Source organism: Nannospalax galili, unplaced genomic scaffold, assembly GCF_000622305.1.
Source record: "Nannospalax galili isolate Female #2095 unplaced genomic scaffold, S.galili_v1.0 scaffold137, whole genome shotgun sequence".
Classification (NCBI taxonomy): domain Eukaryota; kingdom Metazoa; phylum Chordata; class Mammalia; order Rodentia; family Spalacidae; genus Nannospalax; species Nannospalax galili.
The window spans coordinates 2,484,033-2,497,410 of NW_008340203.1; the positions used below are offsets into that span (position 1 = coordinate 2,484,033).

The 13,378-nt window shown below is 44.9% G+C and overlaps 1 protein-coding gene across 2 annotated transcripts in view; it reads right to left on the bottom strand.

Annotated features, from left to right (window-relative positions):
* Becn1 (beclin 1) overlaps positions 1-12,950 on the bottom strand; it is a 16,164-nt gene extending 3,214 nt beyond the window's left edge. The window contains exons 1-9 of one of the 2 annotated variants that reach the window (XM_008835338.2): positions 12,796-12,950; positions 12,410-12,538; positions 8,474-8,541; positions 4,613-4,671; positions 3,865-3,955; positions 3,631-3,767; positions 3,309-3,503; positions 2,100-2,246; positions 570-719 (exon numbers count right to left, since the gene is read on the bottom strand). In XM_008835338.2, the coding sequence (XP_008833560.1) occupies positions 570-719; positions 2,100-2,246; positions 3,309-3,503; positions 3,631-3,767; positions 3,865-3,955; positions 4,613-4,671; positions 8,474-8,541; positions 12,410-12,536 (974 nt within the window). In that variant the 5' untranslated portion in view covers positions 12,537-12,538; positions 12,796-12,950. The remainder of the gene's footprint in view (positions 1-569; positions 720-2,099; positions 2,247-3,308; positions 3,504-3,630; positions 3,768-3,864; positions 3,956-4,612; positions 4,672-8,473; positions 8,542-12,409; positions 12,539-12,795) is intronic. The other variant, XM_029564594.1, reaches the window with a different exon arrangement.
* Between the last annotated feature and the right edge of the window lie 428 nt (positions 12,951-13,378).

Here is a 13,378-nt window from a genome sequence, read left to right on the forward strand (position 1 = left end):
GGTTAAAAATTTTCCCCATCTTTCCTGGGTTTTTTTTTTTTTTTTTTTTTTTAAAGACAGGATCTCCCTGTACAGTTCAGGTTGACCTTGAACTTTTGATCCTCCTGCCTCAGCTTCCCCAGAACTGAGATTTCTGGTGTGTGCCACCATACCCAACTATTTTGGTTTAGAATCAGATGTGTATAACCCGTGTGAGTTCTAGGATAGCCATGAATGAGACCAATACATTTGTAGACTACAACACCATGTTACAATCTCAAAAGATTGTATACCTTGGTATCCAATTTTAAAAAAACAAAAAACTGAAACTTTCTTAAGGAAATATAAGGCTCTGGAGACTGTTGGGGTCCACTGTGGAGTCATGAAGTTTGATAAAGATTGATTGCTCCATGACATCCTAGGTAAGAGCCCTGTGATGAAGGAAAAGCCAGATGCACAGAGCCTCCACCCACAGCAATTTCTGTCTGCTGGCAGCAAGGACTCCTGCTGTAGTGAAGGAGAGTACCATGTGGGAGAAACAGACTATGTCAAAGATACACCCCACCCTATGGAAGAGGGTTGTTTCTTACCTCTGAAATTTCAGACCCATCTTATTGGCCAGGGCATGGAGCAGCAACACTGTCTGGCCCCAAGCAGCATTGATCTCATTCCATTCCACAGGAACACTGGGCAAGCGACCCAGTCTGAAGTTATTAATTGTGCCAAACTGTCCACTGTGCCTAGAGATGAAGGCAAAAGTGGTGGTGGTGATTCAGACATTATAACTTTTAAGATTTCCTACTTTCACTCAAAACCTAGCATTAATCTCTCTCCTTATCTTCAGATTCATTTAACTAAGCTCTACCTGTCATTTTAAATGAATGCCCAAAACCTGAGGTATCTATCATCTTTCCCCCTTTGCTAAGATGTCAATGTAGAACTCTGAGGGTCATCTTTCAAAACTATCAGCCCCCTCTCCTCCCCAAAAACAAAACCAAACAAACCACCGCCAATACCTCCACTAAACTCCACAGATTCTGCTTCCCACCTCTCTTCAATCTGTCTACTTCTCTCCAACTCAATGCTGCTCCTCTTTTCCTGTTCAGATTCCTACGAACAAACCTCCTTAACTTGCCAGGGGAGGTGACACGAGCCATTAATCCTGACACTTAGGAGGCAGAAACAGGAGGATCTCTGAGATCGAGGTCAGCCTAGTCTACATAGCGAGTTCCAGCCCAGCTGAGGCTAATCAAAGAACAAAACAAAACAAAAACAAAAAACCTCCTTAACTTTCTTTCCCAACCATTCACAAATTCAAAATGTGCTTGTGTCATTTCTTTGCCTGAAATGTTGCACTTGCTCCCTCAGCCTTTTGGGTCAATTCCAACCCCTTAATAAGGCCCACAAGATCCTTAGGAACTGGTAGGTCTCCAGTTTCATATCCGGTCACTCGCCCCTTTACACTCAATCTTCAGTCACAATAAGATCTTTCAGTTCTCTCAATTCACCACTCCCTCGTTCCCATTTCTTTGCACATGATGTTCTCTCTGCCAGGAACAACTCCTCCTCTGTAGACATCTACTTCACCTCTCAGCCTGAATGCCAACCTTCTCTGGGGAGAATTTTCCATGTGGCCTCCCAAAACTGGGAAAGTGCCCTTATGTGTTCTCACAGCACCTTGGGTCCACCATTATCACACTGTGTTACACTTGCCTATTACTTATTCCTCCCCTAGACTATAAGCAACCGGCAGACTGTATGGTTTGTGCTGTGGCCCTCCTGAGGCTTACCACAGTGCCTTCCACACAGCAGACACACTAAATGGATAAACATCAAATAAACACATGAACACACCGGGGTTAAGAAACCAGCCCCAGGCAGCTGACCACGTTTGCACATAGCAGGAGGGTCATTCTTTTCCCTTTCCTTGGTAGGCAGGTATCACCAAATTTTAGAATTTTAACCCTCTACCCTATCATGAGGGAAGACAGAAACCTGGCTTTGGTGAAGATGACCTACAGGCCTTCTTCTATGGGGAGGTGGCGACCCTGGAATGTTGACAACAGCTAAGGTCCAGATCTGAAGTGTTCCCCGGATGTGCTCCCCGCAGCCCCCATTACCAGATATGGAAGGTCGCATTAAAGACGTTGGTTTTCTTCAGCTTGTCCAGCTGCATCTGGGCATACCGCATCTGGTTTTCTACACTCTTCAGCTCATCATCCAGCTCTAGCTGTTGCCTTTTAAATTCACTATATTCCCTTTGATACCTGTGAGCAGTCAAGGGAACCATAAGAAGGCTATGAGTTCAGGGATGGAGGTTTCTTTCTATGCCTTTGAATGATTTACTCTAGTGAATATGGTTAAATCTAATCATAGAACTCTATATTTGGTATTGATTCCTCCCAGAGGAACATGGATACCTCAGATGTTTTGCCTATGAGGCACAAAAAAAAAATGTCTCAAATTCTAGTTACCTACATTAAAAAAGATAGAGGAAAAAAGAATTCTTCTGACTATGACAAAAAAAATTGTGTCTCTGATTATTTTTTCAGAACTGAAGTGAACAAATGATTTTTTTCTTTCTAAAAATTTTTTTAAGAAATTTATTTTTATTTTATGTGTATGTGTGTTATGCCTGCATGTTTGTAAGTCCGTCCATGTTGTGCAGTGCCTGTGGAGGATAGAAGAGGGTGTCGGATTCCCTGGAACCAGAGTTCTGGATAGCTGTTAGACACCATGTGGGTGCTGGGATTCGAACTTGGGTACTCTACAAGAACAGCCAGTGCTCTTAACCACTGAGCCATCTCTCCAGTTCCTTTTCTTTCTTAAAATTACATTTATTTGTGTATGTATGTATGTGTCAAAGGAGGTCAGAGGACAACTTGTGGGAGCTGGTTCTCTTCTTCTACCATGTGGGTCCCAGAGACTGAATTCAGGTGGTCAGGCCCAGTCGCAAGTGCCTTATCTGACTGAGCCATTTCACTCTGAACCGAGAATGGTTTTTCAATGACTTGGCAATGATAACTGGCCTTTATAACATACATAGATAATGGCTTCACAGTGGCTTCCTCTTCCAGGGCAAAGCCAACACTAGAGAACCCTGGAGCCAGCACTCTATTTAAATAACATCCTTTCTTCACTTGATCATGCCGAGTCTTTATCCAAAACCCTCCCATTCCTCTGGAAAAAGGGCCCAGAAACAACATGTAGGATTTGGAGCAGACATGCTGCTGACTGACAGCTGAACTAATCAGACACATTCAGTTGAAAACCACTCCCTCTCCTGGTGCCTAGAGGCAGGAAGGCAGAAGAGTAGGGTGAGCACTCACTGAGCTTCCTCCTGATCCAGTCTCTCGGACTCAGCCTGGACCTTCTCCAGGTTTTCTGCCACTACCTTGCGGTTCTTTTCCACATCTTCCAGCTCCTGGATCAGCCTCTCTTCCTCTAATGCCAGCTCTTTCAGCTCCCTCTGTAGCTGCTCAGTGTCATCCTCATTCATTTGCTCCAGGATTTCCAAACAGCGCCTGCCAAAGATACAAACACAGCATACTTACTAAAGGAGGGTACCTCTTGATTTATGTGCCTGACAGGAACAGAACTCTTGAGAAAGGGCCAAGCAGTCTCCCAGACCCCAGCTCTGGGGGTACTCACTTGTAGTTCTGACACTCATTTTCAGTGACATTGAGCTGAGTGTCCAGCTGGTCTAAAAGAGTATCAGTGCATTCCTCACACAGTGGGTGATCCACATCTGTCTGGCCCGACATGATGTCAAAAAGGTCCCCAGTGACCTAGCATGGGACAATCAGAATAGGGCCTCTCCTGAGCTACCTGCCCAGCTACCTATAACAACCAGGCATACTTCACAATGAAATGAGACCGACTTGCCTTGAGTCTTCGGCTGAGGTTCTCCATGGTGCCACCATCAGATGCCTCCCCGATCAGAGTGAAGCTGTTAGCACTTTCTGTAGACATCATCCTGCAGATAGCCCCCCGCCCATGGGCCACATGAGGGAGCAGACAGGCCTCCTCCACCTTCTGTGCTGCCAGTGGCAGAGACTCTCAAGTACTGGCTGAGGGGCCTCAAGGTATACACCCATTCCTAGCCCGACTGACCTCCCAAGGGTACCTCTCTCCCAAGGGAAGGCCATGCTGGTCTTCCACAGGGGCACTCAGCAAGAGGTTGGCCTGGATGGACTAAGGAGGGAATGGGGACATAAAAAATTGATATGTATGTCTATAGCAAAAAGGACACTCAAGAACGACAATTATTTTAAATATTATACGCTTTGATAGTAACTTTTACCTGTTGCATTAAGAACGAAGACCCTGAACAGTACTATTAAAAAATTTCTCATGAGCCCATCTCAGTCAATCACTCCCTGAAAATCTCTCGATCTTCGTTAGAACTACTAACCCTTCCCACTGTGTGAATGGTTACAGTAAAAAAATAAATAAATAAAAATCAATGTCTAAAGGTGATGGGCCAGGTATAAGGGAATACATTTTTCTTATGAGAGCCCACAGGCTAGGTGACGATTCATCTACATCACCTGGTCCTAGTCCTAATTCCTAGGTTCAGTGAAAAATCCCTTGGCCTTTGGCAAGAAACAGGGGGCTGAGGAATAGTAAGCACCTGGCTGGGGGGATGAATCTGCGAGAGACACCATCCTGTCGGGTTTCAATAAATGGCTCCTGGGAAAGAAACAAGAGGGCATTAGAACTCTGGCAGCTTAGAGTGGAGTCTACTTCCCACACAGCCGGAGAACTATTTAGCTTTATCCTTAATTGATAATCAGAATAGTTAATAAACCAGAGAGACCTCAGAAATAGGTATTATCTAGACTGGGGATGGCTCAGTAGATAAAGTGCTTGCTATGCAAGCACGAGGACCAGTGTTCAGATCTGCAGCACCCACATTAAAAATGCTGGGTGAGGTGGGGTGTGCCTGTAATCCCAGGGCTAGGAGGAACAGTTTTTAATCCCCTGGGAGTGTACTCAGCCAGCGAGCCAGCCAAACCTAATCTGTAAGCTCCAGATTCAAGTCCAAGTTCAAGGAGAGACTCTCAAAAAATAAGTTGGAGACACAAACCCACATTCACTTCTGGCCTTCACTGGGGCTCACACACACAAGAAATGGGTATTATATAGTGAATCTTTGCATATATGAACAAAGAAAGAACCCATGGCACATTTGACAACTTCTAAATCTCAATTTGATTATTACTTTTCTTGGTGGGGAACAGCATTTCCTAATTAAGCTATATGGTTAAATTTGCACTTTCTTAACACTTAGCAGAATGCCCTAAATCATGGTACAAGGAAAAAGGTAGGCCAGACTGCAATGAAGCTTGCTAGAGCACAAAATGGATCATTCATGTTTTCTTTTTCTTTCTTTTTAGAAAGAAAACAAGTTTATTATACTAAACAAACTACATCGACTTTAAAGAAAGCAGTGGGCATGCCAGTAATAGAACTGTGTGCCTATCTTCAACATTTTCATAAAATTTCTGTGTTCAACATCTTGTGACATCACTGGCTTCACCTGCCAGTCCCTTATGCTTCTCTGCAGAAGGTTCTCTGGCTCCTGTCCCTACACTGCCAGTAGAGTATGTGGCTGAATTAACCCCACTTAAAATATGCTTTCATCTATGACAGACAGTTAAGTAGATAAATACCCCAGTTTATTATTCAGGCAGGAAAAATCTCAGGGGTAAAGTCAATGCTCTCTAACAAGATGCTGCTCCGTAAGGTGGAGCTCCAGATGCCTACTGCTGCTTGTTAGTGACCTGAGCAGGTTGCTGTCTTTCCATCTCACATCTCTGCTTCCCACTAGAGCTTTCTGGGATCCTCTGCTAAATAAATAACTTATACAACAAATGGCTCCCTCCCCATCTAGAAACAAACAAAAAAATCCCACAATTTATGACCTCTATCCTTGGCCATTAAAATTATCTCTATTATTATTGTTGTTGTTATGCAGTGCTGGGGATTGAATCCAGGGCCTTGCTTATGTAAGGCAAAGCCTCTACCACTGAACTACATTCCTAGCATGATTACAAAATACTAGAATTTTAAAATGTCATGGGGCTGGAGAGATGGCTCAGTGGTTAACTGTACTGGCTGCTCTTGCAGAAGACTTGGGTTCAAATCTCAGCACTCACATGGAAGCTAACAACTGTCCATAACTCCAGTTCCAGGGGATCCAATGCCCTCTTCTGTCCTCAGTGGGCACTGCATGACCCAGGTGTACTTACATACAGGAAGACAATACATGCATACACATAAGATAAAATTTTTTTTAAAAAGTCATGTTCTCTAAAACTGGTAATCTATGGTAAATATACAATTCATTGTCCAAACCAAGGAAATTTTGTGAATGGAGAATAGAGATGAACAACTATCTAGAATAAAAAATAAAACCTGGAGGGGGGGCTGGAGAGATAGCTCAGCAGTTAAGAACACTGGTTGTTCTTACAGAAGACCTGGGTTTGAATCCCAGCACCCACATGACAGCTAACAACTGTCTGTAACTACAGTCCAAGGGATCTGACAGCCTCTTCTGACCTTCACAGGCATTGCACGACACAGGTGTACTTACCTACATGCAGGCAATACACGCATACACATAAAATTTAAAAAATAAATTAAAAACAAAAAAACAACCTGGGGCCAGCGTGGTGGCACATACCCTTAATCCTAGCACCTGGGAGGCAGAGGCAGGTCGATCTCTGAGTTCAAGGCCAGCTGTGGCTATGGGGAGATCCTGTCTCAAAAAACCAAACCTAATCAAAGCAAAACGAACCAGGAATTCCTGGAGCAACCTGAATATATAAACCATCTCATTATATCTTTTTAAATACTTTTTTTTTTTTTTTTTTTTTTTTTTCTTTTTTTGGTCTCCCTGTATGTAGCCCCAGCTGACCTGGAACTCACTATGTATACCAGGCTGGCCCTGAACTCACAGAGAGATCCACCTGCCTCTGCCTCCCTGAGTGCTGGGATTAAAGGCGTGCATCATCACACCTGGCCTAAATTGCATTTTTAAATCTGTTTATTTGTGTACATGGAGGTCAGAGAACAACCTGCAGGAATGAATTCTCTCCTTCCAGTGTGTGGGTTTCAAGGACTGGACTCAAGGTGTCAGGCTCTAAGCTCAGGGTGCCTGGAAACTCACAAAAATCCTCGTGCTTTAGTCTCCCAAGTATCTAAGATTGCAGAATGAGCAGTCATGCCAGGCCACAATCAGTTTTTTGTTGATTTGTTTTAAGCATTTATTCATTGTGTGCGCATGCGTGTATGTTTATGTGTCCCTGTCTACCAAGACTTGTGTGGGGGTCAGAGGACAACCTGTAGGAACCAGGTATTTCCTTCCACCATGCAGGCTCCAGGGATCAGACCCAGGTTGTCAGGTTTGGAAGAAAGAACACTCACCCACTGAGACATCTTGCTGGCCCTATAATCACATTTTTTAAATGAATGCTTTATTCAGTAACGCTGTAACTTGAGGTATACCTCCAATGACCTACAGTGCACTGACCGACCATGTACAATTCTTTCTTTTTTTGCAGTTCTGGGAATTGAACCCAGGGCCTTGCACCACATATTGGGCAAGCACCACCCCTGAGCCACAACCCATTCCTCCTCAATTTTTTTTCCTTTATTTTTCTTTCTTTTTGTGGTAGATTATCATGTATACTAGGCTGACATCAAACTTGCCATACAGCCAAAAATGATCTTGACCTTCTAATCCTCCTGCCTCTACGCTGTTTAATGAAGTACTAGAAATCAAACCCAGGGCTCTATGTATTCTAGGCAAGCACTCTACAAGGTGAGCTATATCCCCAGCTGGGTTTTGATTTTTTTAAATTACATTTATTTTGTGTGCATGCATGTGCCACAGAGTGCATGTAGAAGTCACAGGAGAACATGAAGGAGTTGGTTCTCTCCTTCTACCATATGGGTCTTGGGGATTGATCTCAAGTCAGGTAAGCAGGTAAAGAAATTTACCTGCTCAGCCATCTCACCAGCCCTTGTTTTGTTTATGAGACAAAGTTGGTTTTTTTCTGTCTTTTTGAAACAGGGAAGCCCTGAGCCCCAGCTGGCCTGGAACTCACTAGGTAGACCAGGCTGGCCTTGAACTCAGAGATCCGCCTGCCTCTGCCTCCCAAGTGCTGGGACTACAGGCGTGCATTTCCATGCTCAGCTTTGTTTCTGAGAAAGTTTTACTGTGTATTTTGGGCTGGTCTGGAACTCACTGTGTAGCCAAGGTTGGCCTCAAACTTGTGATCCTCCTGCCTCAGCCTGCCAAGTGTTAGGATTACGGTGTGCAATACCCTGTCTGGCTAGAATATCTGTTGGTAATCACCCTTTAATAACCCCTAAAGTCTGGAGGCACCAAGTACCCTGTAAAAATCCAGTCTGTATTCTGGTGTTTTTCTATCAAGCTCCCATTTAGCATATTATGAAGAGGATGGGGAGAGGGCACTTCTTTTACCTCTCCTGAGTTAGCCTCTTCCTCCTGGGTCTCTCCTGGTTTCGCCTGGGTTGTGGTAAGTAATGGAGCTAAGGGCAAGGAAAAATCTAGAATCAGAAACAGTCTTATCAAAGCAAGAGGGCTTTATCAAAGTATGGGAAAAGAATCTGAAATAGCCTCATCACCAGCCCCACCACAATTTTTTTTTACTTCTTTACCCAAAAAAAATCTGTAGTCTTTCCCCCCTCCCTGTTAAGGAGTACTTATTCTTTTTTAAAAAAAAATAAGTAAATATTTACAGTCTTTATGTGCTTCCAAATAATTCAGGGTAGGAAGAAGTAGATGGGTCTATAGACAAAAATGTGATAAATGTGGTGGCAACTGTTGAAACTAGGTGAGGGCACCCAGGGATTCATTCCATACTAGAGAATTCCATCATGACTGGGCCTATTGACACGCCTTTAATCCCAACACTCAGGAGGCAAAGACAGGTGGATTTCTCTGAGTTCAAGGCCAGCCCAAGCTACATAGTAGAGCCAGGCATAGTGGTGTATGCCTATAATCCTAGTGCTTTGGAGGCTGGGACAATATAATCATGTGTTCTAAGCCATCCTGGGCTAAATAGTGAGACCCTGTCCCAAAAGACAAAGGAATAACAACAACAAAAGTATAGCTAATATATATATATATGCATTGGAAACCTAATCTGCTATTAAAAAAATTAAGGATGAAATCCTATCATTTTAGACTGAAGGATATATGTTAAATGAAATTACCCAGACACAGAAGATAAATGCAGAACAATTTCATTCATATGTGAAATTTAAAAAGGCTGATCTCATATATACTGATAGCAGAATGGTGGTTATTCGGGGTGACAGGTGGTGGGAGAGATGGGTAGTAAAGGTCAGTGGAACAGTTAGGAAAAATAAGTTCTGGTGTTCTGTTGTAGTGATGACTACAGGGAACAATAACATACTGCATATCCCAAAAAGCTAAGAGAGAGGTCTGTTTTCACAAGGAAATGATAAATGTTGGATGAGAAAGAAGTGTTTATCATGGTTTGAACATAATACAATATATACAGGTATTCAGACATCAAATGGTGCCCCTAAATATATCAGTTTTAAAAATGTATAAAGTTTGGGCCAGGCATGGTGGTGCACACCTTTAATCCCAGCACTTGGGAGACAGAGGCAGGTGGATCTTTGTGAGTTCTAGGCCAGCCTGGTCTATATAGTGAGTTCCAGGACAGCTGGGGCTACAAGGAGACCCTGTCTCAAAAAAAGACCAAAAAATAAAAAAATAAATAGTATAAAGCTGGCTAAAGAGATGGGTCAGCAGTTAACAGCACTTGCTACTCTTACAGAGGACTAGGTTCAGTTTCCAGCACCCACATGGCAGTTCACAACTATCTGTAACTCCAATTCCAAGGGCTCTGAAACCTTCCTTGATCACCAGGCATACAACTGGTGCACATACATTCATGTAAGCAAACACTCCAATGCATTAAATAAATCTTTTCTTAAAAAAAGGGTGTGGTGGTACACAGATAAGCCAGGTGTGGTGGCAGGCAGAGCTCTGTGAGTTCAAGGCCAGCCTGGTCTACATAGCGAGTTCCAGGCCAGCTGGGGCTACAGGGAAACCCTGTCTCAAAAATACCAAAAAAAAAAAAAAAAAAAAAAAGACCAAAAATAAATAAATAAAAACAAATAGGATCCAGAGAGAGAGGTCGGTGGCTCATGCCCACAGTTCTGCCAGGCATGGTGGTACACACCTTTATCCCAGCACTATAGAAGCAGAGGCAAGCAGATCCCTGTGAATTCAAGGCCAGCCTGGTTCACATACTGAGTTCCAGGCCAGGTGGGCTATAGGGAGACGCTGTCTCAAAAAGACCAAAAAAAGCCAGGCATGGTAGCACATGCCTTTAATCCCAGTATTCGGGAGGCAGAGGCAGGCGGATCTCTGTGAGTTCAAGGCCAGCCTGGTCTACAAAGTGAGTTCCAGGACAGCTGGGGCTACAGACAGACCCTGTCTCAAAAAGACCAAAAATAAATAAATAAATAAAGAGGAGGCCCCTGCCCGCATGGAAAGACGACCCCACAGAATGAAACTCCTGAGGAAAGGTTCACAGGATAAGGCAGCAGTGGAAAGAGACCTCATGAATCCAGGAACACATTTGCCTTGGCAGATGTGGAAACTGAGGCCAGAATCACAGCCAGGATTTCCAAACACCCACATCCCCTCCGCTTGTCCGCATAGCCTGCTGTGGGTTGGCAAGGATAAGGGGGAACAAGTGGCCCGTGGTGCCACAGTGGGGTAGGGTGACATGACAGGCACCGGGCAGTGGCTGGCAGATTCTGCTGTGGGGTCTAGCTGTTCCCGGAAGTGGGACTTGCTCTGGAACTGCCTGGGTCCTCTGTGCCTCCTGCTGGCCTGCCTCCTGGGTTCACGTGGTTGCAAATGACAGAAAAGGCAACTCAGAGTGACCTAAGAAGGAAAGGGAGTTTGACTCTTGTCCCAGAGGAGCTGGTGAGGAAGCAATAATATTTAAAAAAATAATATTTAAAAATAAATAAATAAAAACGTGAAATAGGGGTTAAAGAGATGCTCAGCAGTTAAGAACATGTGCTGGTCTTCCAGATCTGGGTTGGTTCCCAGCACCTACATGAAGGCTCACAACCCTCTCTAACTCTAATTTCATGGGATCTGATGCCCTCTTCTAGCTTCTGAGGGTACCAGGCACACACACAGTACACAAACATACATGTGGGAAAACTCATATACATAAAATATCTTCAATAAACTCAAAAATAAAAATGTGAAGAGTAGGGTGTGGGAGGACTAACGGAGAGGAGTGTGTAGGGGAGATGTGATAAAAATACATTGTATGCATGTATGATTTCCAAAAACATTTAAAAAGACTTTATTTTTTTTACTTTATGTATATGGGTACATTGTCCACATGTATGTAAGTGTACCCATACAATGTCCATGGAGATCAGAAGAGAGCATCAGATTTTCCTGGAACTGGAGTTACAGACAGTTGTTAGCTGCCATGGGGGTATTGGGACTCTAACTCGATTCCTCTACAAGAGTAGCCAGTGCTTTTAACCACTAAGTGGTATCTCCAGCCCCCAATTTTACATTTTAGAGGTAAAGAAACCAAGTTGTGGACAGGTGCATGAAAGCCACGGCTTATAGGTTGACTCCAGGTCTACCAGCCTGTTTAAACTCTCTCTCTCTCCTTTTTTTGATATTTTATTATTTTTATTTTATGTGTATGAGTGTATTGCCTGCACATATGTGCGTTCACCCGTGTCGTGTAATGCCGCGGAGGTCAGAAGGGGGCTTCGGATTCCCCTGGAACTAGAATTAAGGACAGTTTGGAGCCTCCATGTGGGTGCTGGGAATCGAACCCAGGTCCTCTGCAAGAGCAGTCACTGCTCTTAATCGCCGAGCCATCTCTCCAGCCCTCTCTCTCACTTCTTGAGACTTCTGGAGTCCACTACACTTAGCTGGACCACAAGTCCGGTTAACCTTTCTGAACCTCAATTCTTCACCTGTAAAATAATGCAACCATGGCACATCTCCACAAGGTTTTGTTTGTTCATTTTGTTTTTCTGTTTTTGAGACAGGGTCTCATTCTGTAGCTCAGGCTGGCCTGGCTCCCTGAGGCAGTCCTCGGATTACGGGTGTGGGTCTTCAAACCTGGATTCCACAGGGATTGCTCCAAGACTAAATGAAATAATATATGTAATGTGCCAGGTACAAAGCAAGTCCTTAACAAACTCTGTTTATTACACATGGTTATTCCTTTACTCTGGAGAAAATATCCTAACTCCTTTATGTTCCTGACGAGGAAACAGAAAGCCAGAGATCGCTACAAGACCTATGTCTCTAAAGCTGCCCACCTTCCACATTCTTGACCACCCACTGTCCACGGGTCTCGCTGACCTGTGAGTTCCTGGATGGTGACCCGGTCCAGGATCTTGAAGCTCGTGTCGAGTTTCAGAGGCTGGCTGCAGCGTTGGCACACGAAGCTCACCTGCATGGTGCTGCTGGACGCCTTAGACCCCTCCATGCCTGCGGCAGTGGAGAGAAGACGCTGTCAGGAGTAGTCGGCGCCCTTGACCCTCAAGGCCCGGGACTACCATCTGCCTAAGCGGTGGTGGTGATGAGGGCGATCCTGGCCCGCGCTGTCCCTCCGGAGGTGCTGGGGTACCAGGCGGACCCGCTTCCGGGGCAGCGCCTGGCTAAGGCAGTTTGGACGTCCGGGCCGGGGAAGGGACCACCAGAGTGCCCAGGCCTCTAAGGACTCAGTTCACCCCACCGCGCTTCACCTGAGCACCCGGAAGCCCGCCACTCAGACTCGCTCTACCGCGGGGGCACCGTAGCCTCGAGTCCGACCGCGAGCGAAACCTCCAGACTGGCCATCGCCCGGTCTTCAGCTACTTCCGGGTCCGCTAGCGAAAGACTTCCGCCCACGACCGGACGTGATGCCTCCAGCGCTGCGGACGCCAGGGGGGCTGTTGCAGGTCCCCAATTTATCCGGGCCGCGGCGTCCTCTAGAGGTTGAGTAGGGAATAGCAGCAGGGGCCGGTGGGTGTGCTGAGGTTGTCAGGAAAGTGGGGAGAAGCCCATGTTCTGTTCTCATTTAGAGGATTCTCGCAAGATTTGTTACCTCCAAGCGGAGCTCCTTTAAAAAAATTTTTTTTTAGATTTAATTTTTAAGTTTATGTGTATGGGCCTGCATTTATGTAAGTGCTATACGTGCGTGCAATGCCCACAGGGGCCAGAAGAGGGTGTTGGCTCCCCTTGAAATGGAGTTACAAATGTTTTATGTAGGTGCTGGGAATCGAACCTGGTTTCTCTGGAAGAGCAGCAAATGTTCTTAACCACAGAGCCACCCCACCCCCAGCTACT